Below are 27,581 nucleotides of genomic sequence, written 5' to 3'. Positions count from 1 at the left end.
TCTGAAAGTGAATGTTCCCCCACCAGTGTTCCTGGTGAGGATTGAGGCTCCTTGAGCTCTGGCCTGGAGAAGGGACGTCACAAATGCAATACTTGGATCCAATAACAAAGCAGTCTTCTACAGAATATAACCTTTAAGGTGTCTGGTAAAAAAATAATTTCAACATTTCTTATCTGATAACTCTTTACCTAATTAAAACATATGTGGTGTCTGCTGCTTGTTTTACAGTTAGTGTCATTGCATAGTAAACTAAAGTGAAATATATTTGATAATGTAACAAGCATATTTGTATGTAGTCTTCTGTGTAAATTTAGGATGTGCTTAAATGCTTCAGTGTCTAAAGGCTTATGAGAAGAATTGCAGGACAAATTCAAAAATGAAGACTGCAGATTAGAAGGAAACTTGTAACAAAAAGTAATTCATAACTTCATTAATACCCGTCTACTGAGCCAAATATCAAAAGCTGTAATGCATAGTTACATTGCTGAAGTAAAGCATTACTGTTTCCATGCAAGGAGCATCTTGACAACTGAACTTTTTCTGGATTTTGAAATGGATGCCTTTTCTAGGAACAGCATACATTTTAATATTTACAGAAGTAAAGAAAAAGCAAGTCCAAAAACTGTAGCTCAAAAAGGATATTTGTTTGGCTGGGTGTTTGTGGGTGGAGGGTGTAGATATCCTTGATAACTGATATATATATATATATATATATATATATATATATATAGATATATATATATATGTGTGTGTGTGTGTGTGTGTGTGTGTACTACCCAGGCATTACCCTACATTACAACACCGTGTACTTGCATTCTAGCTTTAAGGGAAATATTCATTACTGCTTACCAACCAGCATGCATGGCCATCATTCTGACATGTACCAATAAATGTAACTTGTCAAGACATTTTCCTGTAGCTGCTGTTGAGTATGTTTGTGCATTTGTCTGTAAATTGTGTAGTTTGAATTTCCTAAAAGGTCAGCTGCTGAGAAAACCACCAGTATGGCTTTCCAGTCTATACCAGAATGAACAGTTGTCAAAACATATTTAAATTGCCTCTTTCCATAGTAAGTTTTGAATATTGCTTACAGTCAAAATGTCATTTTATAACCAGTAGAAGGGAAACTCGCATTGAACTGTTAGTTATCTGAATGGAAATGTAGGACTTCACAGCTAGTTGTAAATGGTACATTTAGATGCTACTCCCTAGTGGTTCTTTTGGAAAACAACTGTTTTATGAGCAAAGTGTATGTATATATTTATTTTATTTTGTTTACCATGTGACAGCACTGATCAGCTCTGACCATCTGCAAGCTCAGCTAAGGTTACATACATCGTAGCAACAGTAAAGCAGGATTGAAAGTGTATCTAGATTATACAGTATACTGACATAACATAACATTGATGTAAAAAAAATACACACATATTTACATGAAAGTTTTAAAAAGAAGTAGGGTCAGGAATATGCAATGCATACTGCAGGTGTTATAGGAGAGGTAAATGTGGCCCAGCCAAAGTACAGAAATAGTATAAACAAGTACAGAGAGAATTTTTTTAATTTATTAGGAAATTCTGTAAGTCATGCTGGTTTCTGTAATGCAGTAAATACATCTGAGAAAAAGTCAGCAGTATCTTCTATAGTTCATAGCATTTCATATGTTCAGTAAAATACTTTTTATAAAGCCTAATTTATGGTTCAGAACAGAAACATGTCTAGGGTGGGCTGAAGCTGTTATGGGGCTTGAACACAAGGTACAATGCAGTACAGACATTCATTATCTTCATCTTCATAATCTACTCAAGTCTGAGTTAGGAGGGTACGAAAGAGAAGAAATGCCCCAGTCGCTACAGCTCTGGTTCATAAGTGCTCTTTACATGGTCAGGCTGTAGTCATTATTATACAATGACTTGTAAACCAAAAGGTTAGCAATATAAACCAACTAATAACAACAACACAATATCACAGCAGTCAGACCAAAGGACTTCTCATTCTTCTTCTTCACATAAAGCACAATTTTATTAAAACAATAAAAGCAATGATTAAGCGCTTTCGTCCTTTACAAGACTTCATCATAACCATATTGCCATTAGAAACCAAGCTATTATATATTACAAAGTAGACCAATTAAATTGTTAATCAATTAGAACAACTGTGTTAATTTAAAAGTATACTGCCATAAAAAAATCGGTTTAAAAACAAGGTAAAAAATATTTAAGTTAAACAAATCTGGACTGAAAGGAGGTATTCGCATTAATCCGGGGGGGGGGGGGGCTGGTGATGAAAGCCATGTAATTTCAATTGCCATTTTATTTCTCTTTCTTCTAACTTGGACTTAAAGTTGCCACCCCTAGGATTAATTAAAATCTGTTCTAAAATCACAAAATTAAAACCAGTGCACTTAGGGCTGGTAGAGATATGTCTGTAGAGGGCATTATTCATAGTGTGATTATTAATTTGATAAATGCTTTCATATATTCTTTTTCTCGGGCATCTTTCAGTTTTGCCCATGTAATAAGCTGGGTACCCCCTGCACTTAGCCAGATAATGTATCCCCTTGGAATGACAGTTTTAATTAACATATATTTACCAGTGTAAGAGTTTGTTTTAATAAAATGTGTGGTTTTCTGACAAATCACTGAGGAACAAAGTCACTAAATAATGACATGCATTTCAGTTTTAGACTTTCTTTCCTTCAGACAGTGCATATTCATCCATCCTCATCCCCTTTTCCCATTTTTGCACATGGGGTCAGGATGCCACTACAACAGTGACAATTATGTAGCGCCAGCTTTTATACCACAATATTTTTTCAAAAAATAAAAGGTGGAGAGGTACTTACAACAGCAAAGAAAATATAAGAAATATCACGTACAACAGCAGAGAAAATATAAGAAAAATCACGTACGGTCTGCAAAACTAAAGAAACATGAAGGATCTTCCTTGTATTTTTCCCATCTCTTATACCTCTAAACTGTCCAGAGGTTACAGCTTTCTTTTCTTTTCCAAAAAAAAAAATAAGCAACAGAGATATTCCTATCTCAATTGCTTACTATCCAAAGCACGGATGTACTGCATAAACATAAGGACAGAAGTCCCGTATGTATGCGCAGTACATCCACAAAGCAGCGGACTTGGGAAGCAATGCAGAAGAACACCACGATGCCATTATACAAAGGCATTGTTTAAGAAAAGTAAATACTTTTTTTCTTAAATAATGTCATTGTATAATAGCAATAACCAACCCCTGGCTGTGGTGTATTGAAGATGTACCCATGTTTGGCTTTGTTTAATCACTTTTGTGATTAAACCACACCAGCCATGGGTAAATCTTCAGTATACCACACCCAAATCATCAGTTATTGCTTTACTATATCATGTCTCAGTCTGTATGGCTATATGACATTCTGTAGTCCTGCACAATAAGGTCCCCAAAAGATGGAAGAGATTGCCAGAAAGAGTGAAAAAGCAAATGTTTAGCTATCTACTGCTCACAGGTCTTAAGGTCAGGAACACACAGAAACTTGAATAATAAAGCAAGTCTCTTTTGTTTAATGTCCAGACTGCTGACTCTCCTTCACTTGATTTCTTTACTTTATCTCATATTTCTTCAGTTTTGGTAGGAAAGAAATGGATTAGATATAAATGTAGATGTGAAAAATGTCTACAAGCATAACATTATTGACAGAGTGCAACAGGTTTCAATTTAACTCAGATATTCCTGATTTACAGGAATGTTGTCACGTGTAATCCAAGACAGCGAAGTTTTTAGAAATTCACCATAAATGTACTCTTTTTTCCTTTATTAAAACATATATTTTATTGAAATTGGTTTTCCCGTTCGATTCTCGGCTGAGCTTGGGAGTGCCTTCTGTGTGGAGTCTGCATGCCCTCCCCGCGGTTGGGTAGCATTCGAAAGACATGCGTGCGTAAATGGGCGTGCCTTCGTTGAAGGTTGAGTGTCGAGCTGGCACCTCGGCCTTTCGTAAAAATCTACTGCCAATCATTAGCGGACCGGAGTTCCGCTGTGGTGACCCCTTACCGGGAAAAGCCGAAAGACCAACAAACAAACAACAAACAAACATATTTTACTGAAATTGATACAGTACAAATTGTGGCTTCTTGTCTCAACAGCCTTCTGTTGAGTTGAGGAACCAATGAATTTTTATATATGTTTAATTGAAAGTTATATCTTGATAAATAAAATAGACTGCATTTGTGATGGCATGTACTTGATGTTATCTTCAGTTTTCAATCACATGGCAAAATGAGAAAAATATTAAGTGATATGCATGTTAAACATAGTACATCACAATTTTTCAAGCTGCGTTTCTGATTTGTGGACCTTTTCCCTAATTTCATAAGATACATATCATATTTGCTATGCATATAGCTAAGCATGACTTGAGAATTTAAAATAAGAAAGCTTTCCCTTTTAAAATGGTTCCAGTAGTTACAAAAGGCAGACAGAGCACAAAGATGAAAACCTCCATAATGACTACTAAATGCTTTGCATTTACCCTGCCAAGGGATATATCTGTACAGCATTTTGTAAAAAAACAGATATAACACACAGTCTGTATGAATCTCCTGAAATCCAGCTTTGCTTGTTTAGACAGAATATTGAAATAACAGACAGTAGAAATGACAGAATATTAAAATAACAGTAGAAATGACAGAATATTGAAATAACAGACAGTAGAAATGACAGTTATGCTCGGATTTTACATACAGCAGCACATTATCTTCTTATTGTGTTAGAAATGCTAAAGTTTCCATTCCCTTCCACAAAGCCTTCTGGTTGGGTGTTTTTGCTTCTACGCCATTGCAACTATTTAACACTAATGTCAGCCTGGTAAGATACTAAAGAAATTATCCCCAAAAGTTTGTGTTTTAGTGTATTGAATTTAGTCTGCTGTGAGTTTTTATTTTATTTTACATGTGTTTACCAGGGTAGTGCATTGATCTCAGCAGACCATTTGCATTCACAACCAGGATGAGTATATCACAGTGTAAGACAGGCATGCAATGTAATACAGGTATACGGATGTATAAAAATTTTTATCACAGTATGCATCTGATATTAAGCTGTCTGAGCAATATAGAATAAAACGATTTTTAGGCAAATTTGAGGGCATTTATCTTCAGTATTAACAGTATAAATATATTTCTTTTTCAGTGCAGTTGGAAGGAGTGCAACAACTGGACATACGGAATATTTCCTCTCAAAGTATGCAGGTGTTCTGGCGGGGAGTAAGTGGAGTTACAGGGTACCGTGTCAGCTGGAGACCTGTCTCAGGTAAACTTGTCTGGACACACTAAATCATTTGTTTCTTTCAACTGCCTTTGCTTATAAGACTTGGCCATGTAGGCTGTGAAGAAAGAAAGTAAAAAAAAGAGAGAAGCCACAGACATCTTAAAAAAACAGAGCATCAGAATGGGATGGTTAAAACAGTACTGAAAATGCTACTTCTTTTTAAAATCTGGAATGAAAAAACAATTTCAAAGCAGAGTACAGGTCTCTAGTATAGGGACAGTAGCTAGTTCTGTGAACAAAGTTGTATGTTACACCTTTAAGATAGGATTCATTATAGGGATGTCTCTAGATACTCACTGAAGAGTCCATATGTAGCATCTCTCTGAATCCTTTTGTGAGTTACTTCTCCTCAGGCTTTGCAAAGCACAAGGTATGGTGCCAGAATGAAATGAAATTCAGCTAAAAGAGCACCACCATCAGGGAAGACCTATCTGATATTCCCAAAAATGTATCACCATTTCCAAGGTATTCAACATGCATTAAGTGCTTCCATGCATCCTTCTCTGGATGTATGCCAGTTGTAGCCATATAATATGCATTTTATGTCTTACCTAATTTGGAGAACACAGTAAATTGTGTGATCTGTGCTAGGAAAAGGCTATTATGTGGCTGGCCAGCAGGAGTTGTTGCTATTTTACCATTTTACCCAATGTCTTTGTACATTTCAAAACAAAAGTGTATATTAGCTGATTATAGCTTATTCTTAAACTCTGCAAAGTGTTTATACAATCTAACAGAATGAAACTATAAATTATGGATTATTTATTTCGTTAAAATGTGTTATTAACTCCTTAAAAGTGCATCTGAAGTTGAAAGCTGAATGTTCAGTTGATGCACTGAAGCTGTAAAAGAATGTCATCTATATTCCCAAAACACAAGTGGATGAGTTGTGCTAATTTAAGTGCTGTTTTTTGAAAATGACACATCTTTCCTAATTCAGTGACTAGGGTAAACATTTGACTCTTCTATGCAAAAAAATTAGTATTTTCCATTTCTGTAAGTAAAAGTGTCATGGATAGTGATTATATTAAATAGCAAGGAGTACAGGGTGGTCACCACTGAGAAAAGAAGAATCATTTCAAATAAACCTCTATTCAAGCTAAGGTTTCATAGATAGTTAAGTATGTGGTTCAGGAGACCTTTGACGAGCCTAGCCCAAATTCTTCTGTTGCCTCAGCATACTCTCTGGCTAAATGGTTTGCTCAGAGTCACACAGTAGGCAAATGGAGGCTTAGGGGAGTCAAACCCATGGACTACAGGAAGAAATTCATTAATACATCATAGCCTTAATCATTTGCACTAACCACTTCTGCTCATAATTTCATGCACTTGAGGTGGAATCTTCAATATATTTGGGGGAAATCTGCCACTGAAGTGTAGTTTGCTGTTTCAATTGCAGATCATCATCAACTTCTCTAGTGTGCCAGTGCCTTTTGAAGCCAAAAGGTCAAATGTAAAATATTTTTAGTGACCATTGTAGTTGAAAGTTATTGAAAACTTAGAAATACATCTTTGTTTGTGACTTATGTAGGAAAACACCCATAATAATAATTTTTGAAACCTGCTTGTACCTCCAGCCAAAGGCAACTCCTTCTCCACAATACAAAAATTATTTTTCAGGTAAACTGCATTCCAATAACTAAGCATCCTGAAATATTCCATCTCCATGCCAGGTGTGCTAGTGATTTTCTTTGGCATCTTTTTAGGTGGCAAATAGAAACATTCTATCTACCAGTAGTGTTAGCTCAGTGACATCTTCAGTGATTTGCTACCATTGCTTATGGACTTTCTCCTACTTTTTTTACTGTTAGGAGTTGACCACTCCATTCAGACTAGCCCTCTGGCTGTGTGGGGTCCACTTACTATTTTATCTCTACTATTGGTGGAATTGCAATTCCATCTTCAGCAAGTATCTAAGAAAGAGAATGCCTCTTCAGTAACTTAAACCTTTGCCATAAATTCCATCCATTTAATTGGCATAACAATTGTAATTACACAGAATACTGGAATGACACAACATGGATTCGGCCTTCTACTAGTGAGCTAGTTCATATAATTTGTTTAGATTTAACGTATTTATAAAGAGATGCATGGTAGATTAATGGTGAAAAGCTACCTTTATTCTCCATGCTGATGATATCACCTGATTGCCTAGCTGATATATAGCCCGTCACCAATCATTTACCAAATTTTCTTTATCTTCATCAAATCAGTATCAAAGTGGACACCTGCTGTTCCTCACCAAAATTTAATTCCAGAACCTACTTTGTAGTCTACCATAGGAGAATCGGCTAACATAATGCCTGCCTTCCCCTGGGGCAGTCAGTTTGGCTATGACCATCTCCCATATCTCACTTTGTACCCTCAACCCCCCCCCCCCCACACACACACACACACGCACATTCCCATTTATTTTCCATTTTTTTTGTTTCCTGAGTTTGGTAGGATTATCCTCTCCCGCCACCAAACACTTCTCTGATTGGTTCTCCCTAGTTCTATCTTCAAATCAGCTTTGCTTATGCCATCTGACCGCTAACCTCATGTTATATCTTAAGATACAAAGTGTAAAATCATTTGTGCCTCAGAATATTTAACTGTATACTTAGGATACCAAACAAGTTTCCCTATCTGTTTTTTTTTAAGAATCACTAATAAATCACTGATGGCCAGTATACATAAAGTAAGATTTATAATCAAGCTCAATGCTGATATTTTTCAGTTGATGATGAGTAATGAAGGCATACAGGTGTCATTATTTCAAAAAAAGACCTTTTACTGAATCATGTAACTAGTGTTCAGAAATACAAAAATATATAGACCATAGATGAAATCCTATCTGCATATTTGTGTGCAGCTCTGCAGACATTATTCCTATATGTCGGTTTGGTACAGAGACTGGTCAGGGTAATGCAACATAAATGATGCACAGACATCAAAAAAGTCATAAAGATAGAGACTTGATGAGCTTAGGATGAATGGTCCTGGCAAATGAGGGTCAGAATTAAAAACTTTTATATGTTTGAGGAAAAGCCACAGCATATAAATGTTGGTCTTCTTTCAACCAAACTAACATAGGAAAACAAGAGGAATCCTTCTGAGAAAAGAGCATTGGACAAATACCTCCTAGCCATACCTCTCAACCTCTTAGAGCATGTGTTTTCTGAAGGATGTGAAGTCTGAAACTCAAATGTATGTCATTATTTAATTACTTCAATTCTCAATGATTTGCCAGAAAAAATATTTTTTATGCAATGCATGATAACATGCATCCTGTTATTACAGCAACGTTCTAAGTTTATAAGTGCAATATTTAAAAATCTGTCACTGTTTTTGGGCCTTATTTTAGGCTTTGTCGAGATTTTCTGCTCTAAAAAAGTTGAGAGGTATAAATAGGTCAGAAAAAACATGCTGAAATACTATTTCATGGGAAAGGAAATAACTGGAGTAGATTTTGTGAAGAAGCATCAGGTCAAGGAAAGTGATGCCATTTTAAAACATAAAGAACATCATTAAAGATAGGATTTTCATGGACCTTGTGACTATGTGAGGTATTGCCAGCTATCAAACAAGCAAATGGACCAGCAATGAGGTTAACTGTTCTTAGAGAACAAAAAGAGAAACAGCTAACATGAAAAACTCCAACGTTACGGACATTCTGAGTATATAAAGAAGTATGTTCAAAGTCCACACAACGTTTATTCAGAATCCACAAAGCTTTTGGGAATAACCCTTCTTCACTGTGTACATACAAAAGTTAGTAACCACAATTCTATTTAAATAGTTAAAATCAAGAATCATGTGATACAGTCAATTAAACAGTCAATTAGCATTTCTAATAAAAAGCAGTAAAATATGTCAAATCAATATACACCAATAAAAATATGAGTATATAAATATGTTTAAAAAAAACAATAATTTATATTTCATATTAGTCAGAAAGAATTATTTTAAAACCATTTGTTTCCTTTTCAAAATAGGTTTTATACTTTTATACTGACAGGTGCATGTTCTGCCTCTAGTTGTAAAATCCATTCATATTCACATACCTCAAGTGTGTTATTTAAATCACCTCCCCCTCTATTCTTATGTGTAAGATCAATCACCCTAAAGAGAAATTTCTGCTCATAACCTTTGTCTACTAGATGTTTAGCAATTGCATTATTAATCGCTTCTCTTCGTATCTCAGACTTGTGCGCCATTATTCTTTCTTTAAGTTTTCTGGTACATTTTCCTATATAAAAGGTAGGGCATTTAACACATTTGGGCATATAAACAATATTGGAGATACTGCATGTAGCGTAACATTTAAAAAAAACCTTCTTTTAGTCACTGGATGGATAAATTCATTCTCGTTCATAATGTCATTACAATATTTACAATTATAGCATGGGAAAGTGCCAATTTTTCTTTTTCTTTGTGAGTTGTTAACAGACATGTCTTTGTAACATAATATTTGTTTTAAAGTGGGACATTTCTTATATGTGAAACATGGTCTCTCACCTGTTATTCTACTAGTCTCTGGCATGGCTCCTAAGATATTTGAAATTTTTTCTAAGTATGTTCTTGACCCCATTAAATCTTCTACTGTAGGTAGTAATGTACCGCATATAATTATGTCTCATGTTATCTTTGTTATTGTCTGTTTCTGTAATACAGTCTTTAAAAATCTGGTCTTGCATTAGATTGTCTGTTCACCAGGATAATATCTTTAACATCTCACAGTAACCTGTCTTTGTATCCACATTCTTTGAATTCGGCTATCATTTCATTCAATTTTTCACCACATAGAGTGCTATCAGTATTTAACCTGCTGGCTGTCATAACATGGCTCTTAACTAGACTTCTGAATGTGTGTGGGGCATACATACTAGTCCTGTGAGTGAATCTGTTCATTTGTACAGATTTTCTATAACTAGAGGTTGTTATATTAATGCCATCCTTTATTAAACTGATATCTAAATAGTGGATGATCTCTGTAGAATATTCTGCAGTGAAATGTGAAAAGTCAGACGTATGATTCAAATAATTAATAAATAAAGCCAACTGAGAGCAATCTCAACCCCACAGTAGAAAGATATCATCAACAAAGTGCTTAAAAAAGAGAACCTTATCACTAAACTCATACATATTATTAAAAATATATTCCTCATCCCATTTCGCTACAGCTATGTTTGCATATGTATTAACAGTAGATGTCCCCATTGCTACACCAGTTTTTTGATGATAAATATGATCCCACACATACAAACACAAAGTAAAGCACACATACCACATATTCCATACCTGATCTTGTTGTCAGAATGTCCACGGTGTCTCCTTTTTACCTGCCAGGTAATTCATGGATGATTACAGTCAGTCTTTAATGTCAGACACTTGAGTTTCACACTTCATATCCTTCAGTAAATGCAGGCTAGTGCAGAAGGTGCTATCCTAGCAACTTTCAATGTTCATAGGAAGAATACTTACAAGCCATCCATGATTTTGTTTCATTATTACTTTTATCAGATGTCTTGCTCTGTGAGATTAAGAGGTATGCTTAAGATTCCCTGTCCAGTTCCCTCATAAGAAACAAACTGTTGCAGGCATTGCATTATGCCTAACATGCTCTCCCTCACACACACACATATGCACACACACACACACACACACATATATATATATATACATATATATATATATATATATATATATATATACACATATATATATATATATATATATATATATATATATATGTGTTTGTGTGTGTGTATACACACACACATACACACACACACACATATATAGATAGATAGCTAGATATAGATATATATTTAAAAACCTGCTGCAATAATGTATCAGTGCAGTTGGTTAATGCTGAAATTTGTTTGTGTTAGTGGTGCTGGGTTCAAGTCTCTTCCCCCATTTTATGCTTAATTTATTTCCTTCAGTTATTTATTTTAAGTTGTTATCACTGGTATCTAGTGGTAGCACAGAAGACTAATGTCCTCTGTAAGAAAGTACATGGTTGGAATCCCTTTTAGTGTCTTTTAAGGTTCTTTACTTATTATTGGTATCTAGTGGTTCCCCACACCATGTTTTCTTTAAATAAGTTCCCTTAGGGGAAACCTTACAGAGCACCCCTGGTGTCTGTTCTTCCCCAGGCCCACATTATGTTTAAGTGCCTTTCAGGCACATTATGAAGAGTAATCCCTTGATGTTTAGTATTCCTATGACCATGTGTGCTGTTAAAGCATGTAGCTTAAGACTTTGTCCTTGTAGCTAGTGTTTTCCCCCACCCCCAATCCCCATCCTGTTTATGTATGACTCAGGCGTGAGATTTAAGAGGTATCCCTGGTAACTAGTGGTTCCCCACACCCACTGTGGAAGACTCTGCTCATTGGTCTAGTGATGTGTGGAAGTATGGCAGATGCCCCAATATACACATACACACACACACCAGCCACGCAGTCACATTCACAGGCACACTCATTCATTCACCTTTGTACACAGACACACACACACACACACACACACACACACACACACACACACACACACACACACACACGGGCAGCTCGTGCTATAGGACTGCAGGACTACAGCCTCCCCCATCCTGCAGCCCCCCACCTGTGCAATAAAATTGAAAAAATAAAAAAAAAATTGAAAAAAAAAAATTCACGGACTCCACGCATTCGTGCATGGTTCCTGAGAACTCCATGCACGCATGTGTGCTCATTCCAGAGCTCCAGACTGCTCTGTTAGGCAGTCCGAATAGGAAAGGCAGGAAACTCCACCCTTCCAGCCCAAAGGTCTGTGCTGTGACGACCGCACAGACTGAAAGGATGGAGGCTCCAGCCTACTACTCTTGTGGGACTAGCCATCTTTTGCGGGAGACCCATGCACGGGCAGCTGTTTTGTGGAGGGAGACCTATGCACGGGCCAGGGGATTCATGGATCGGCGGCCGTTTTGTGGACTTAGCTGCAGAGGACAGGGTGTGTGTGTGTTGGTGTGTGTGTGTGTGTGTGTGTGTGTGTGTGTGTGTGTGTGTGTGTGTGTGTGTGTGTGTGTGTGTGTGTGTGTGTGTGTGTGTGTGTGTGTGTGTGTGTAATGCCCCAGTTGCTACATGGTGGTGGGTAGAGAATAAGGGTTGAACCCTGTACCTTGAGCCCAGGTGGCAGGAGCCTGAATTCCCTACCCACCACCATTTGTAAAAACATTGCAGATTTTTCCATCATACTTGTTCAATTCCTCATAAAATCTGTGGTTTCTGTATTTGTGTCCTTGCAAAGCTGATTGGTGCAATGGTAGCATTATTGCCTGACAGCTACATGTTCTGTGGTTTGATTCTTGTCTGGGGTGCCTTACCTTTTCTGTGGAGTCTGTATGCCCTCCCTGTGTTTGTTTCCTCTAGTGTCCTCCCATTTTACAAAGACATGTGTCTGTCTGGAGTGTTTCTCCCTGGGCCTCTGCTAACAATTAGCTTTTGTTTCAAGTCAGACTTTCCTGGTTAACAAATGTTAAAAATGACACACAGTTGAATATCAGACTTCATATTCTTCAGAAAGTGCATGGTAACGCAAAAGCTTTTATTCTAGCAATTTTCTAAGTGTATAAGATGGATATTTGAAATTTGTCCCTATTTTTGGTATTGTGTTCCCCCACTATTGTCTTCATCCAGATTTTTTGTGCTAAGGTTGAGAGCTATGGTGAGAACTGAATTCACAGAATGTTTGGGGGCTGTATTCATCCATTATTGGCTTTGTTCAGGTGTTTTGTGCTAAGAGGTTGACAGCTGTGCTATGGTGAGAAATGAATTCACTAAATGGTAGCCATTTAAGTTTCCGTCTTCCTTTCACAAAACAGCTGATTTGGCATAGTGGTATGTTGCTCTGACTGTTTTGCACAGGGTCCTGGGTTTAAGGCTTGGCAGTGAAATATATGGTGGTAACACAGCATTTTATTCTAGCAACTTTCCAACATTATACAAGCAATGTTTAAAATGTGTCCCTGGTTTTTGGGCTTTTGCCCCCCACCCCACAATAAATTTTGGCTTTTTCCAGATTTCTTTCTGCTGCAAAGTTCAGAGATACAGCTGATTGAGTAGATTTTACAAGGAGCTGAGAGCTGCAGGAGAGCAAAAGTTTAGTGCTGCTTATGCTGAGTCTGCTTGCCTTGTTAATAGCACAACAGGTAGTATACTTGCTTTTGATGCAGAAGGCTGTGGGTTCTACTCCCACAGTAGATAGATGCATTGCTGATACTGTACTTTGCAAAGGGGGTGGATGCTGCACTCCTTTTTGGCGAAGATACCTAGTAACTATGAGCCTGTTATCGGTTTGGCATCCATTCCCTATTGCAATATTGCTAGCTTATCATTTTTTTAGTGTAAGATAGGCAATTTATTCCTCAAGGGTAATGGGCACTTTATTTGTAGATGAAACAATGAAATACAAAGTTGTTTGCTAACAGCAGCCTCTTCTTTAGTTACAGATCTCTTTAATGTGGAATTATTTAGATGACTTTTACTTCAGAGATTGTGCATATGTACTGATAATGGTGGACTGTAGACGTTTGTGTAGACTTTTATGATGGAAATGTTCTGAATTAGGCAGTTTTGTCATTACTGGTGCATGCATTTTGTTTCATTGTTTATTGGAAAAATTTCAAAACAAATTTAAAACACCCCCTAAAACTGTACTGTATTGTACAAGGAATATAATTTAATACAATCAGGAAGGTATATGAAAGAGCATGTGTATGTTTCATGTGCAAGGGGCCTGTGATTTGAAAACAGCCCAAACCCAAAGTTAATCTGCCACTGGCAAAATGTATTTTCTTTGAATGTGGGTTTCAATGCTGTTTCAGTGAATGTGAGTTTTCAAGGACAGAGAAGTTTTAATGCTAAGTCTGTTTTCATTTTGAGACTGCATTGCTTTGTTTAGCAGATATGATATCTATTAGTGTTTGCGCTGTAAAATGCAAAATAAAACTTTCAAATGAAGTCCAAATCATCGGAAAAGTAAAGCAGTATGCACATTAGTGTTTATGGTTTTTGTTTTTTGTCTTTTCCCGGTTAGTGTTTATGGTAAATGGGGTGAAATAGCCAAGTAATGGTTCATTGGAATGGCTGTCGGGGGGGGGGGGGGAGCTCCATTCGACCATGATTTTGTGAGGGGGGGTAAGGGCAGCAAACTCAGACAGCCCCGGCTGAACTATACCTCTCAACTGTCCAGATTTTTGCAGAATGAAGAGATTTTTGCTTCTTATTTTTGGTTTGTTCCTCATAAAATTTGTGGTTTTCTGTCAAATAATTTAGGAATGAGGTCACTAAGTAATGACAGACACTGAGTTTCAGAATTCATAACCTTCAGAAAAATGCATGCTAAAGCAAGACCTGTTATTCTATCAACTGTCTCAGTTTATACAAGAGCAACTTTTAGTACTGTTTATATGTTCCCCCAATATATTTGGCCTTGTCCAGATTTCTTGCATTAACAGGTTGAGAGGTACGTGCAAATAAATTGCTTTATAGAATTAGGCATATCCAAACCTTTCAACTGTAACCGATTTTGGCTCAAAATGTTGCTCTTTCCCTAATAATCTCTCCGCAAAATGGCAATTTTGGAAGAAAACATGGAGGGTTTACAATTAATAAACAACTGTAATAATCAGTTATAGATTGCTTTTATTTCAGAAATGCATGTAGATTCTTTTATTTTGTCAGCCGCTCAAGTTAGCAGTACTAATATTAAAAAGTGTCCCTTCTTTGCAGGTTCTCCAGCTGTATTGTGTGTCTATTTTATATTTTTGAATCACATTTTTGATCCATTTTTCATAAAATTTTGTATTTTTTTTTTGGCAAATTAGTGGCAAATCATTAAAGACTGAAGTTAGAAAATAATGACAGACATTTGTTTCAGATTTCATACCCTTCAGAAAATTCATACTAATGCAAGACCTACTATTCTATTATCTTTCTAAGTTTATAAGAGCAATATTTAAAAATTGTCCTTATTTTTGGGCCTTTGTCCCACTTCTATGTATGGCTTTGTCCAGATTTCTTGCTCTGAGTTTGAGAGATATGACAAATGTGTCAGGGCCATCACAGTCAGCCATAGACATTTCAAATTGTGACATACTTGTTGCACCCCACTCCCCCATGTAGTAACTCTGGATGCGTCCAAGCAAGGCAAGGAACAGTTATGCAGTGTAAGTGTGCATACTATCCCCCCATCCAAGGTAGACACAAGTACTACAATGGCTTTTCATCTGTCCTTGATTTTGCAGAATGTTCTGGTTTCTGTCATATTTTTATACTGTTGATTTATGCTTATTATTCAGAAAGTGCCTGTTGCTCTGTGTTTAAGTAGCAATGCTTTAACGACCATCTGGTAAGCTTGTCTGAGATTGTAAGATGCAAGTAAGTTTTAATAAGCATACTGTTAACAAATTGCCAACATTGAAAGCCTTTCTGTTGTTGCCATGCAGAGAATACTTACATAACTAGATAACATATAAGCCTTGGGTATTGAAATGCATATGACAGTATTTGTAATAAAGGACAGGATTACATCATTTTAAGAGCTCATTACAGGCTTTACCTGCAAACTAAACAGAATGGCAATCTATCATGTGTGGTCCATATCCTGTGCAGTAATCCTTTAAGCAATGTATCTTGAGCTTGTTTCCTGTTTGTTTTTCATTTTTTTTACTTTGATCATGTGTTCTCCATGAAACAAGTAGATAGTTGTTGTCAGGCAGCAGGTCTTTTTGGGATAAGAAACATTTTTACAAGTGGGGGTATCACAGAGATTGCTACTTTCAGCATGTTACTTGGTACTTTAATAAAGCTGAATATAAATTATAATTAGAACTGGAGTGCAAGGAGAAGTGGTTTGAGTTGAGTGCTGCTTGTTTTTCTTATACTTGATTTTGACTAGCATTCCAGTAATGTATTTAAAAGTAATTTATTTTTTCATGCCTCACAACCTTTTTGTTTCCATCTAGATATTTAAGTAAGCTGCCATGCAGCCAATGGATTGAAATATTTTTTTTCTTCTTCACTTTCCTTTTTTCTTGATTGGACTCTCATAATGATGGTTTGGCACCCAGGGCAGCGTATTTAATTAAAGTTGCAGTTTTTGTGGGTTTGATCATAGCCCCTACCCTTTCTAGTTGGCCACACCCATTCCCATTGACCCCCACCCATTCAGCTGTCTCCTGCAGCCCCCCTTTGATTTGAAGTCACCAGCCGCCACTGCACACACATACACACACACACACACACACACACACACACACACACACACGCACTCACACACACACACACGCACACACACACACACACACACACACACACACACACACACGCACACCTAACTCTCCCCCTCACTAACTCCATTACTACCATTGACCACACGCACACGCACACACACACACACACACACACACACACATACACACACATGCAGCCCCTCTCATACACCCATGCACTCATCCCTAAGACTACCTTACCACTAAACTTCTCAGCCCATATCTCTACCGAGATGGATGAACACTGCCTTTTGCTTGGGTTCACCACTGCAAGGGGCCGGGAATAGCCATGTTAATCTAAATGCCCAGTTCAATAATTGAGTAATACCACAAATAACCAGCCAAGCAAAACATACTGTGTCACAATAAACATGACTGTGAAATTCCAGTGGTTATTGGAGTTATTTTCAGACCATTGCATTTCTGGCAGGGTTTATCTTTGGTTCAACTCAGTAAATGCCTTACAACAGGCAGTTTGGGGGGAAAGCACATGGCTAATTATCATAAGTCCCTCCTCCATACTGCATCGTTAGCATATAGCATGGAGACAGCCCACTGTGGTGCATCATGTTTGTCTAAAAGCACCATGGTCGGGATGTCTCTGAATTCCAAAAGGTTACAATGAAGTGCACATAATGTGTAAACCTCACATTAACCTTTATGATTTATAGCCATAGTTTGGTTGATCAAGGTTGTTGTTGTGAGGAGTTTTCTAAGTTAAAATAATTAGTTTCAACACGAGGTAGACTCCCAACATGTGGGGGGCTTAGTAGTTTTTCCTCCCTCATAAAAAGTACTTTTTGTCTTATTTTTATATTTGTCAGTGCTAAGTTGTCAGCGTTGTAGTTGTTGACAGATGAGTTGTGAAGATTAAACAGTCATTTATACAATTAAATGGCCAAATAGTCCTAACCTGCAGTTAGTGTATGATGTATATGTTTGTATTTCAAGCTGCTGCATTTTTATCTTTCACAGTGCTGCAAAATCTATTGAAAAAATATATTTTTGAGTACTTAATGCATGGTATATGAAATGGTAAATATAATCAATGTGCTACAGTGTGGTCTATCACTGCTGTTCTATTAATAATGAATCAGTGTTCTATCCCAGACAGCAGCTTTAAATAAATAAAAATAGACATAATGCAGTCTCTTTCTCTAGTGTTTATCTTTAAATGCTATATGATCTTCATCCACTAGCCTGCTCATGTAGCCTTTTATCTCTGTATATCGTGCTGTTTGTGGCCTTTTATTGCTGCTTTTTGCTGTACTTATTAGCAGACTCCACTAATACCATTTCATTAGTACAGCCTTCATCTTTATGTTATTATGCATTGTATGTCAGAGTTATGGATGACATATTGGATTTTAATGTAATTTCTGTTTTTCTCCTTTTAGGACGTGATACTGTGAAAGTGGATATCGCAGCAAACAGAGACTCTTACCTCATTCAGAATCTGCTCCCAAACACTGATTATGTGGTAACAGTAAATGCACTGTATGGCTTAACTGAAGGAACACCTGTGACCACCAGAGTGAAAACAGGTAGCAACCGCAATATTTCCTTTCACTTTTCATTTGACTTGTCATTCTAAGCAATATTTTTCATTCAGTGCATATGTTATGGTGCACCTTATTGACAGGATATTTGTCCTGTCCATCCCGTACTGCCTATTAAAGGCTCTTGTCCAGAGTAACTTATCCACTTCCCTCTTGAGTTCAGTATTTTGTACCCTCCCAGCTTACCCCATTGTACTCATTCTTTCCTCACTATCTTTTCTTCTCTGTCTGTGTTCCATCTTCACATTCTTGCTGCTAGCTTGTAGTATTCCTGGGCCTTTCTTTCCTTTAAGCAACAAGGCCTGTGGTGAACAGCCTATTTCTTCCCACTCTTCTGCTTATAAGTCAGTTAGATTTTTTTTATTTAATAACCTTTTGTGGTTCTGTTAATTATTTGTTTTGGCCATGTTTTATTTGGTGTCCCCTGTTTCTACTCTCATTTATTTCTTGGAGTGTTTATATCCCTCGCCTGACTGGGTAGGTGGGACTCAAAGTTTCAGTGTGGCATTTCCAATAAACAGAAATAAATAAAGGAAGCAAACATTAAAAACAGATGAGAGGACAGCTGACAAGTTTAATCTGTATTATGTGGACTAATGAGTCTTCATTTAGTTGAAGTAAGAACCTTTAACATTTGCATTGACAAAAATTCAAGTGATCACATATCTCTTACTATTTTTAAATATCTTTATTGAACCTCAAACATAAACAGGAAGAATTTGAAATAAAATGCATTATACAATGAATGGCCATTAATATTCAAAAACCAGCATGCTGATTGGTCAGCACAATCAGTGTGCCCATTGTAAATCTGAACATATACCAATGGAAAAAGGTCTGGTTGCCCGGACTTTTTTCCATTAATATATGCAACAAAAAAATTACTTGTATTTCATTTTTTTTAATAAGCTGACAAAACTGGAGGCTAAAACGAACAACAGAGATGGCACAGAGAAAAATAAAAGGATAATCAGGTACGTAATATAAAAGGAACGAAAGGTAGCTGAATATCCTGATGAAGCTTTCAGAACCCCAAAAGGGTACTTTGAGCTACTGGGGATAAAAGAAATAAAGCCATCGGCTGTCCTTGCAGTGATGCACGTTTTTGAAAACGTGTGTGGTAGTGCCTCATTAAAGTTTGATTCCCTCTTCCATGCACCCATGAAGCCCGATAGACTTTTATAGTGTAAGACTTATACACATATCTGCATAAAAACATTTTGGCAGGTCTGGCTCCATGGAGCAGAGGGATATTGTCCTGAATGTAACCCAGGTGACCTAGGGTCAACTAGCGGCCCTGACACCAGAAGAGACTGGTGGGAGAGGGAGAGGATTGAAGGAATGTTGCTCACTCACCTCTCCCTGTGTGAAGGAAGGGCTGCATCAACTAGGGGACACACGGAGTAGCAATGATTTACCTGGTGGAGAACAGGGAAATCATTTCACTTGCTTCAGAGATAGTGGGCAGGGCTACTTGATGGCAACATCTCCTGTGGAACTGAGGGAGTCTCCATCACAGACAATCAATTGCATGCCCCTTTCTCCTGCACAGTTGTGTGTGCACAGGGATGTATAGCTGCAAAAGATAGGAAAAATCCTTGAACCTCCCCGATGGTCACTCATACAATTGCCCCCTTGGTCAAATCTTGCTGTTGTTGAAGATGGAATGAATGGATCATATGGCTGAGAAGGGGCTGATAATTGGCAGGCAGTACAGAAATGAAGACATAAAGAAAAAAAAATGAAAGATTAGCAATTATTCCTTTAAATGCTTCAAAGGTGGGGGACAAGCAAAATAAAAATGCTTTGAATCAATTTACAAACTGATTCCGCTGTAAGTCTTTTACTATGGAAGTAGTCATCTTGTTTTTGATAATCTAAATCTATGCTCAGTAATCTTTTCAAATCTGTGCATAATTTGCCTGAACGTCAGTCAAGACTGTTTGCCCATATGTCATTAGTAAATGGTTTTGTCCTCAAACTCATCCAAGTACTTGCCCTCTAGCATATTTTTGCAGAGTGATAGGGTGTGTCACTTTATAGGATATTGTTATAGGAGCTTATAGAACACATTTTGTAAGCATTTTACAACATTTCTGTTGTTTCATCAACCAAAACTAGCAGAATCATAATCTAGTAGCTTCCTAGGAGGTAAAATTGTTTTTGATAAGTTTGAAATTAACTTGAGAATATATTGAACCCTACTAAGGAATCACATGTGAGGTGATGTCCTGAGGTTTTTGTAAATCTATACATGGTTTGATTTTATCTAGACTTAGTATGAAGCCATCCGAAGTTAAAACCAAGCCAATGTACCTGAAAGCTGAAACACTTTTGCTGCTTGTTTGTGTTCAAATTTAAGCCCTTCTGCCTTAATCTGTTTAGCAGCTTAAAGATTTTATTTATTTAACATTTGTTGACCGGGAAGGTCTGACTAGGACAGAGCCTATTTTCAGCAGAGGCCCAGGGAGAAACACTCCAGACACGTCTTTGGGATGTGGGAGGAAACCAATGTACTCAGAGGAAACCCACACAAATGTACGGAGCGCATGCAGAATCCACACAGGAGTTACTCCAGCCAAGAATTGAATCAGAGAACCTCTTGCTGTGAGGCAGCAATGTTAACCACTGTACCACTATACTGCACAATCTTGTCCAGATATATTTTATCCCCATTCATTTTTGCAGTAATTATGTCATCATCATGTAAACTGGATTTGTAGATTTAATTTTAGCTTCTCAACTGGAATTAATTTATTAAGTTTAATACACTTGTGTTTGTACATCCTGTATGCTGAGCACCTGCTATGTACTTCCTGATTCTGAGTCCTGGTGCCCTTTATTTTGATTATGCAATAGGATGGTAAACGCCTTATTATTTATTTATTTGTTTATTTATATACTCTTTGTTGATCTGGTTAGTGCCACTAAGCCAGTGTCCTCTTTTCTGGAGAGATCCAAGATGATATTGTTGAATAGGGGAAATTTTGCTAGGGCACCAGGGAACTTCTGCTACTCTGTTTTGATAAGTGTTGTGGGATCTCTTGCTTCCCCCTGAGTTACCAAATAGTCAAGCAGATGGGATCTCAGTTAAAGGTCTCATCCTATGGATAGCATTCTCCTAATGGATGCAGCAACTCCCTTATGCTGTACTGGAAAATTAAGCCAAGTACCTGGTATGGGAATAAAACCCACAGCCTTCCGATCTTCCAGCACCAAAGGCAAGTATGCTACCTGTTGTGCCACTAACACTACTGCTAGTGGATAAACACGTTTTCAATACTCTGCAGCAGATTTCAACACATAAAGTGACACAAACTGCTACACAAAGTGTCAGCCTGTTAGTTAGGCAATAAATTAATAAATAACTAAATGCATTTTTATTCAAAGAAAAAGTAACAAAACAGAAACGGATGAGGATAAGATTCTACTAAAGTGTATAATGCTTTCCTAACCCAGATACAACACCATAATAAAAAGCTACTTGTCATAGGATGATCACTGTTAAACTATGGGCATGTAAATCATTACTGTGACAGCCTGTCTGTGTTATACTTTGACTGGATCAGTGCCAGAATGAGAAATGTTCAGTGAACTGAATGGGATTTTCAGCCAGGCAGAACCTCCATCTGTATGCGGGACTAGGTACAGCAAGCAGGTCCTGGTGGGAAGCTAGACCTCCTACGGTAACGTAGTGGGAAGTCAGACTGCCTGCAGTATCATATTCCAAGTAAACGTGGAGCCATACTGCATTCTTTGGGATTCAGGGGAATCTGGAACCATGCACATGTGGTATAGTTTAGAGTGAGCCATCCCCCAGACTCCTGTGGGGATGGTTTGTAGTGTTCTGTTTTCAAAAGTAGATTTAATTCCCTGGTGAAATAGTGCCCCCCTCAAGCCCATGCCTTGTCTTGGACAGGAAGAATACAGGTATGTCAGCCACACCAATTTACTGGTGTATCTCCTGCATTGGAGAGCCTCATGGCAGTGTACCTCCACCTGTATGTCAGCTGTAACTCCCTGCCATTGATACCAGGTCTGACATTTCGATGGAGATCCTGCACTGGAGAACATTGACCAGACTCAACTACTCCACCAAGTCCTCAAGTAAGTTTGGCCTACATTCAGAACAGGTAATGAGATTTGGTAACATTGAATGATGTAGAATCTCAAAACCTGTTCTTGCCATAGTGAGACTGCCTTCAATTTAGTGCCTCAGGGTATTGAACTGCACATAGTTTGCCCCTCTTATGATGTCATCAGAAGGTGCTACAGGTAACACAGAATCAGGAAGCAACTGTTCAACATACACTACATACAAACATAAGCATTTTCAAACGTAATAAATATAGCTCCACTGATGTAAGCAAAGTTAAAATGACATATTTTAGAATTAGAAAATGCACTTTAAAAGATGAGAGCATAACTGCAGCAAAAAGAAGAGGCAGAAAACCCTTTGCACATGATCTTTAATAAGACATAAATCATAATCATTTTACAGAACCCCCCCAACCCTGTTCTCTACCACAACTGTTTGGAATAGTTCGGGAGCTGTAAAAATTCCATAAACAATCATAATATTCTAAATCTGCCTAATGGAATATTAAAAACTATGAGCTTGTTTTATGTTCCTAATTTGTCTGAATCCCTCGTTAATATCAAGCACTGAGTAGAACTTGCCATTAGACCTTGTAACTACTGCTTCTTTGGTTATTTGAAGGGGACAGTGAATCCAGTTGATCATTTGGTTTAAGCAGTGAAGATCTTTATATATAATTTTCAACTTACCATGCTTCTGAACCTGTCAGCAACCTAATGCATACATGCTGTGTTTTGAAAGCTGTATTTTTGAACAATCATTTGTTTATGTACTGTACTGTGTATTTTTAAAAATATTTTTATGTATTTGCAGTATATATGCAGTTGACTATTCACAATTATGTGGTATTTGTTTGTGACTTGTCTGTGTTGTAATTTAGGTATGCTGCTGCAACTCAATATTAACAGACTTATTAATCAGATGATCTGCTTCACTTATACTACTGGGTGTCCTAATCAATATATTACTCTGTAACATACAGTACTATACCTCTCAACCTGGAAATATCACAAATCTGCCAAAGGACCATGAAAAGTAGTACAACTGACAAAAAAAAAATCGGGACACTGATTAACATAACATTTGCATACATAATCATGTAACCCCACCACTCCAATGAAACTGTGGGATGCCAAGATGAAGCTTGAAGTCACTAAATAATAATAAACAATGACAGTCAGCAGACATTTGAATTTCAGACTTCATATCTCTCAGGAAAATACATAATAATACAAATCCTGTTATTCTAACAACCATCTGAGTTTACAGGAGCAATATTTAAAATATGTCCCTATTTTTGGGCCTTTGTCCCACAATTATTCTTGGCTTTGTCCATGTTTCTTGCTCTGAGAGATTGACAGGTATGTCCAGAGATGTCACAGATACAATACCGCTTGCTTGTGTATATACTGTTGTGTCCTAAAATGCTCTTGCACCTTCTATGGTGCACTGGATAAATCACTCTCTAAGTGGGTGTTACCAAGATATCATTCACTGCCACACACACACACACACACACACACACACACACACACACACACACATATATATCACTACCTCAGCATTACATGCTCCATGGAAGTCACAGGTCTACACTTTGCCACTGTATGTTCTGGCATGTCCTCATCTTCATTCTCACCATTAACTCTACGTAAAATATTACATCACAATAATAGTCAACAACAAAGGAATAGAAGAAACAACATATCACCATTAACTCTACGTAAAATATTATATCACAATAACAGTCAACAACAAAGGAATAGAAGTAACAACATACAACGAGAATGATCATAACTATGCATGGTGGTACATTAGCACCAATAAAAAGGTAACACAACATCCAACAGTAAAACACAAAACTGAAAACACTTTCTATCTTAAATTGGTTTCTTTTAAATTAAGAAAAATAATAGCAATAAAGTAGTAAGCACCATTTAAGCCAATATTTTTGCATCCCTCCAAAAATACTGCTAAAAAGTACCTCAAATATTAAATGACTTTTGTCACCAGTTGTCCGTGCCACAGTAACACATGGAAGGAGAGTCCACCATTAGGTCTGAGCTCTACTGTTTGTAAACTGTCACACTATTTCTTTTCCACAACAGTCACTTAACTGTGAATTAGGTTTCTGACCCCCCCCCCAGTTCCAGCTGTATTTACATTCCCCTCAGGAAACACATAATTTTCATTTTGTTCCACTGTCTTTGATTTTCTCGTAGTTGGTGCTGCTCATACTATGAGTTGACCATTTAAAAAATAAAACTAAGTGTATGTGGATTGTAAGTAATTTAATCCCACCACAGTGATTGTTTCCCCACAGGGTCTTATACATAAATGCGGCATTTGTGAATGACACAGTGTAAGGAAAAATGATTGCTGAACTGGCATTACATTTACTTGTACTGTCATGGGGAGGAGGAGTCTGAGCTGTGTGTACTAGGATTGTGACTGCAGACTGGGAAACTAAGTTAAAATGAAAAAAAAAAGACAATGACAGTCACAGCAACAAATGCTACAGACGGAGACGTCTGACTCTCAACACAGCAACACAACAGCCAACAGCAACAAATTCAATTAAACAATCTTGACTTGAACAAAAGTAAGCATACTATTTATAGGCAACAGGTTACAGGCACCACTATCACAATGGGTACACAAGCTGGAGAGAGAACTCAGAAGCAGAAGCACATAAGCAGCGCACATGGCTTCATAGGTGGAATTAATAATAATTACAAGTGCAAAAAAAAAAAGAAAAACTATAGAGCTATGCACATGGCTTCATAGGTGGAATTAATAATTACGACAAGTGCAAAAAAAAGAAAAACTATAGAGCTACGCACATGGCTTCATAGGTGGAATTAATAATAATTACAAGTGCAAAAAAAAGAAAAACTATAGAGCTACGCACATGGCTTCATAGGTGGAATTAACAATAATTACAAGTGCAAAAAAAAGAAAAACTATAGAGCTACGCACATGGCTTCATAGGTGGAATTAATAATAATTACAAGTGCAAAAAAAAGAAAAACTATAGAGCTACGCACATGGCTTCATAGGTGGAATTAATAATTACAACAAGTGCAAAAAAAAACTACAGAGCTACGCACATGGCTTCATAGGTGGAATTAATAATTACAAGTGCAAAAAAAAGAAAAACTATAGAGCTACGCACATGACTTCATAGGTGGAATTAATAATAATTACGACACGTGCAAAAAAAAGAAAAACTATAGAGCTGAGCACATGGCTTCATAGGTGGAATTAATAATAATTACAAGTGCAAAAAAAAAAACTATAGAGCTATGCACATGGCTTCATAGGTGGAATTAATAATAATTACGACAAGTGCAAAAAAAAGAAAAACTATAGAGCTACGCACATGGCTTCATAGGTGGAATTAATAATAATTACAAGTGCAAAAAAAAAAAAACTATAGAGCTACGCACATGGCTTCATAGGTGGAATTAATAATTACGACAAGTGCAAAAAAAAGAAAAACTATAGAGTTACGCACATGGCTTCATAGGTGGAATTAATAATAATTACAATTGCAAAAAAAAACCTATAGAGCTACACACATGGCTTCATAGGTGGAATTAATAATAATTACAAGTGCAAAAAAAGAAAAACTATAGAGCTACGCACATGGCTTCATAGGTGAAATTAATAATAATTACAAGTGCAAAAAAAAGAAAAACTATAGAGTTATGCACGTGGCTTCATAGGTGGAATTAATACTAATTACAAGTGCAAAAAAAGAAAAACTATAGAGCTACGTACATGGCTTTATAGGTGGAATTAATAATAATTACAAGTGCAAAAAAAAGAAAAACTATAGAGCTACGCACATGGCTTCATAGGTGGAATTAATAATAATGACGACAAGTGCAAAAAAAAGAAAAACTATAGAGCTATGCAAATGGCTTCATAGGTGGAATTAATAATAATTACAAGTGCAAAAAAAGAAAAACTATAGAGCTACGCATATGGCTTCATAGGTGGAATTAATAATAATTACAAGTGCAAAAAAAGTAAAACTATAGAGCTACGCACATGGCTTCATAGGTGGAATTAATAATTACAAGTGCAAAAAAAGAAAAACTATAGAGCTACGCACATGGATTCATAGGTGAAATTAATAATAATTATGACAAGTGCAAAAAAAAGAAAAACTATAGAGTTATGCACATGGCTTCATAGGTGGAATTAATAATAATTACAACAAGTGCAAAAAAAAGAAAAACTATAGAGCTACGCACATGGCTTCATAGGTGGAATTAATAATAATTACAACAAGTGCAAAAAAAAGAAAAACTATAGAGCTATGCGCACATGGCTTCATAGGTGGAATTAATAATAATTACAAGTGTAAAAAAAAGAAAAACTATAGAGTTACGCACATGGCTTCATAGGTGGAATTAATAATAATTACAACAATTGCAAAAAAAAGAAAAACTATAGAGCTACGCACATGGCTTCATAGGTGGAATTAATAATAATTTCAAGTGCAAAAAAAAAACTATAGAGCTATGCACATGGCTTCATAGGTGGAATTAATAATAATTACAAGTGCAAAAAAAAGAAAAACTATAGAGCTATGCACATAGCTTCATAGGTGGAATTAATAATAATTACAAGTGCAAAAAAAGAAAAACTATAGAGCTACGCACATGGCTTCATAGGTGGAATTAATAATAATTACAAGTGCAAAAAAAGAAAAACTATAGAGCTACGCACATGGCTTCATAGGTGGAATTAATAATAATTACGACAAGTGCAAAAAAAGAAAAACTATGGAGCTACGCACATGGCTTCATAGGTGGAATTAATAATAATTACAAGTGCAAAAAAAAGAAAAACTATAGAGCTACGCACATGGCTTCATAGGTGGAATTAATAATAATTACAAGTGCAAAAAAAAGAAAAACTATAGAGCTATGCACATGGCTTCATAGGTGGAATTAATAATTACAAGTGCAAAAAAAGAAAAACTATAGAGCTACGCACATGGCTTCATAGGTGGAGTTAATAATAATAACGACAAGTGCAAAAGAAAGAAAAACTATAGAGTTACACACATGGCTTCATAGGTGGAATTAATAATAATTACAAGTGCAAAAAAAAGAAAAACTATAGAGTTACGCACATGGCTTCATAGGCGGAATTAATAATAATTACAAGTGCAAAAAAAAGAAAAACTATAGAGCTATGCACATGGCTTCATAGGTGGAATTAATAATAATTACAAGTGCAAAAAAAGAAAAACTATAGAGCTACACACATGGCTTCATAGGTAGAATTAATAAT

The 27,581-nt window shown here is 36.7% G+C and overlaps 1 protein-coding gene across 1 annotated transcript in view; it reads left to right on the top strand.

Annotated features, from left to right (window-relative positions):
- LOC122807520 (collagen alpha-1(VII) chain-like) overlaps positions 1 to 27,581 on the top strand; it is a gene marked incomplete at its 3' end in the record, with an annotated part of 926,266 nt that overhangs the window by 542,717 nt on the left and 355,968 nt on the right. The window contains exons 11-12 of the mRNA XM_044078445.1: positions 5,180 to 5,299; positions 18,011 to 18,157. Coding sequence (XP_043934380.1) covers positions 5,180 to 5,299; positions 18,011 to 18,157 — 267 coding nt within the window. The remainder of the gene's footprint in view (positions 1 to 5,179; positions 5,300 to 18,010; positions 18,158 to 27,581) is intronic.

This window comes from Protopterus annectens, chromosome 7.part1, assembly GCF_019279795.1.
Source record: "Protopterus annectens isolate FY-2018-M chromosome 7.part1, PAN1.0, whole genome shotgun sequence".
NCBI classification, from domain to species: Eukaryota; Metazoa; Chordata; order Ceratodontiformes; family Protopteridae; genus Protopterus; species Protopterus annectens.
This window is presented reverse-complemented; position numbering and strand designations above follow the sequence as displayed.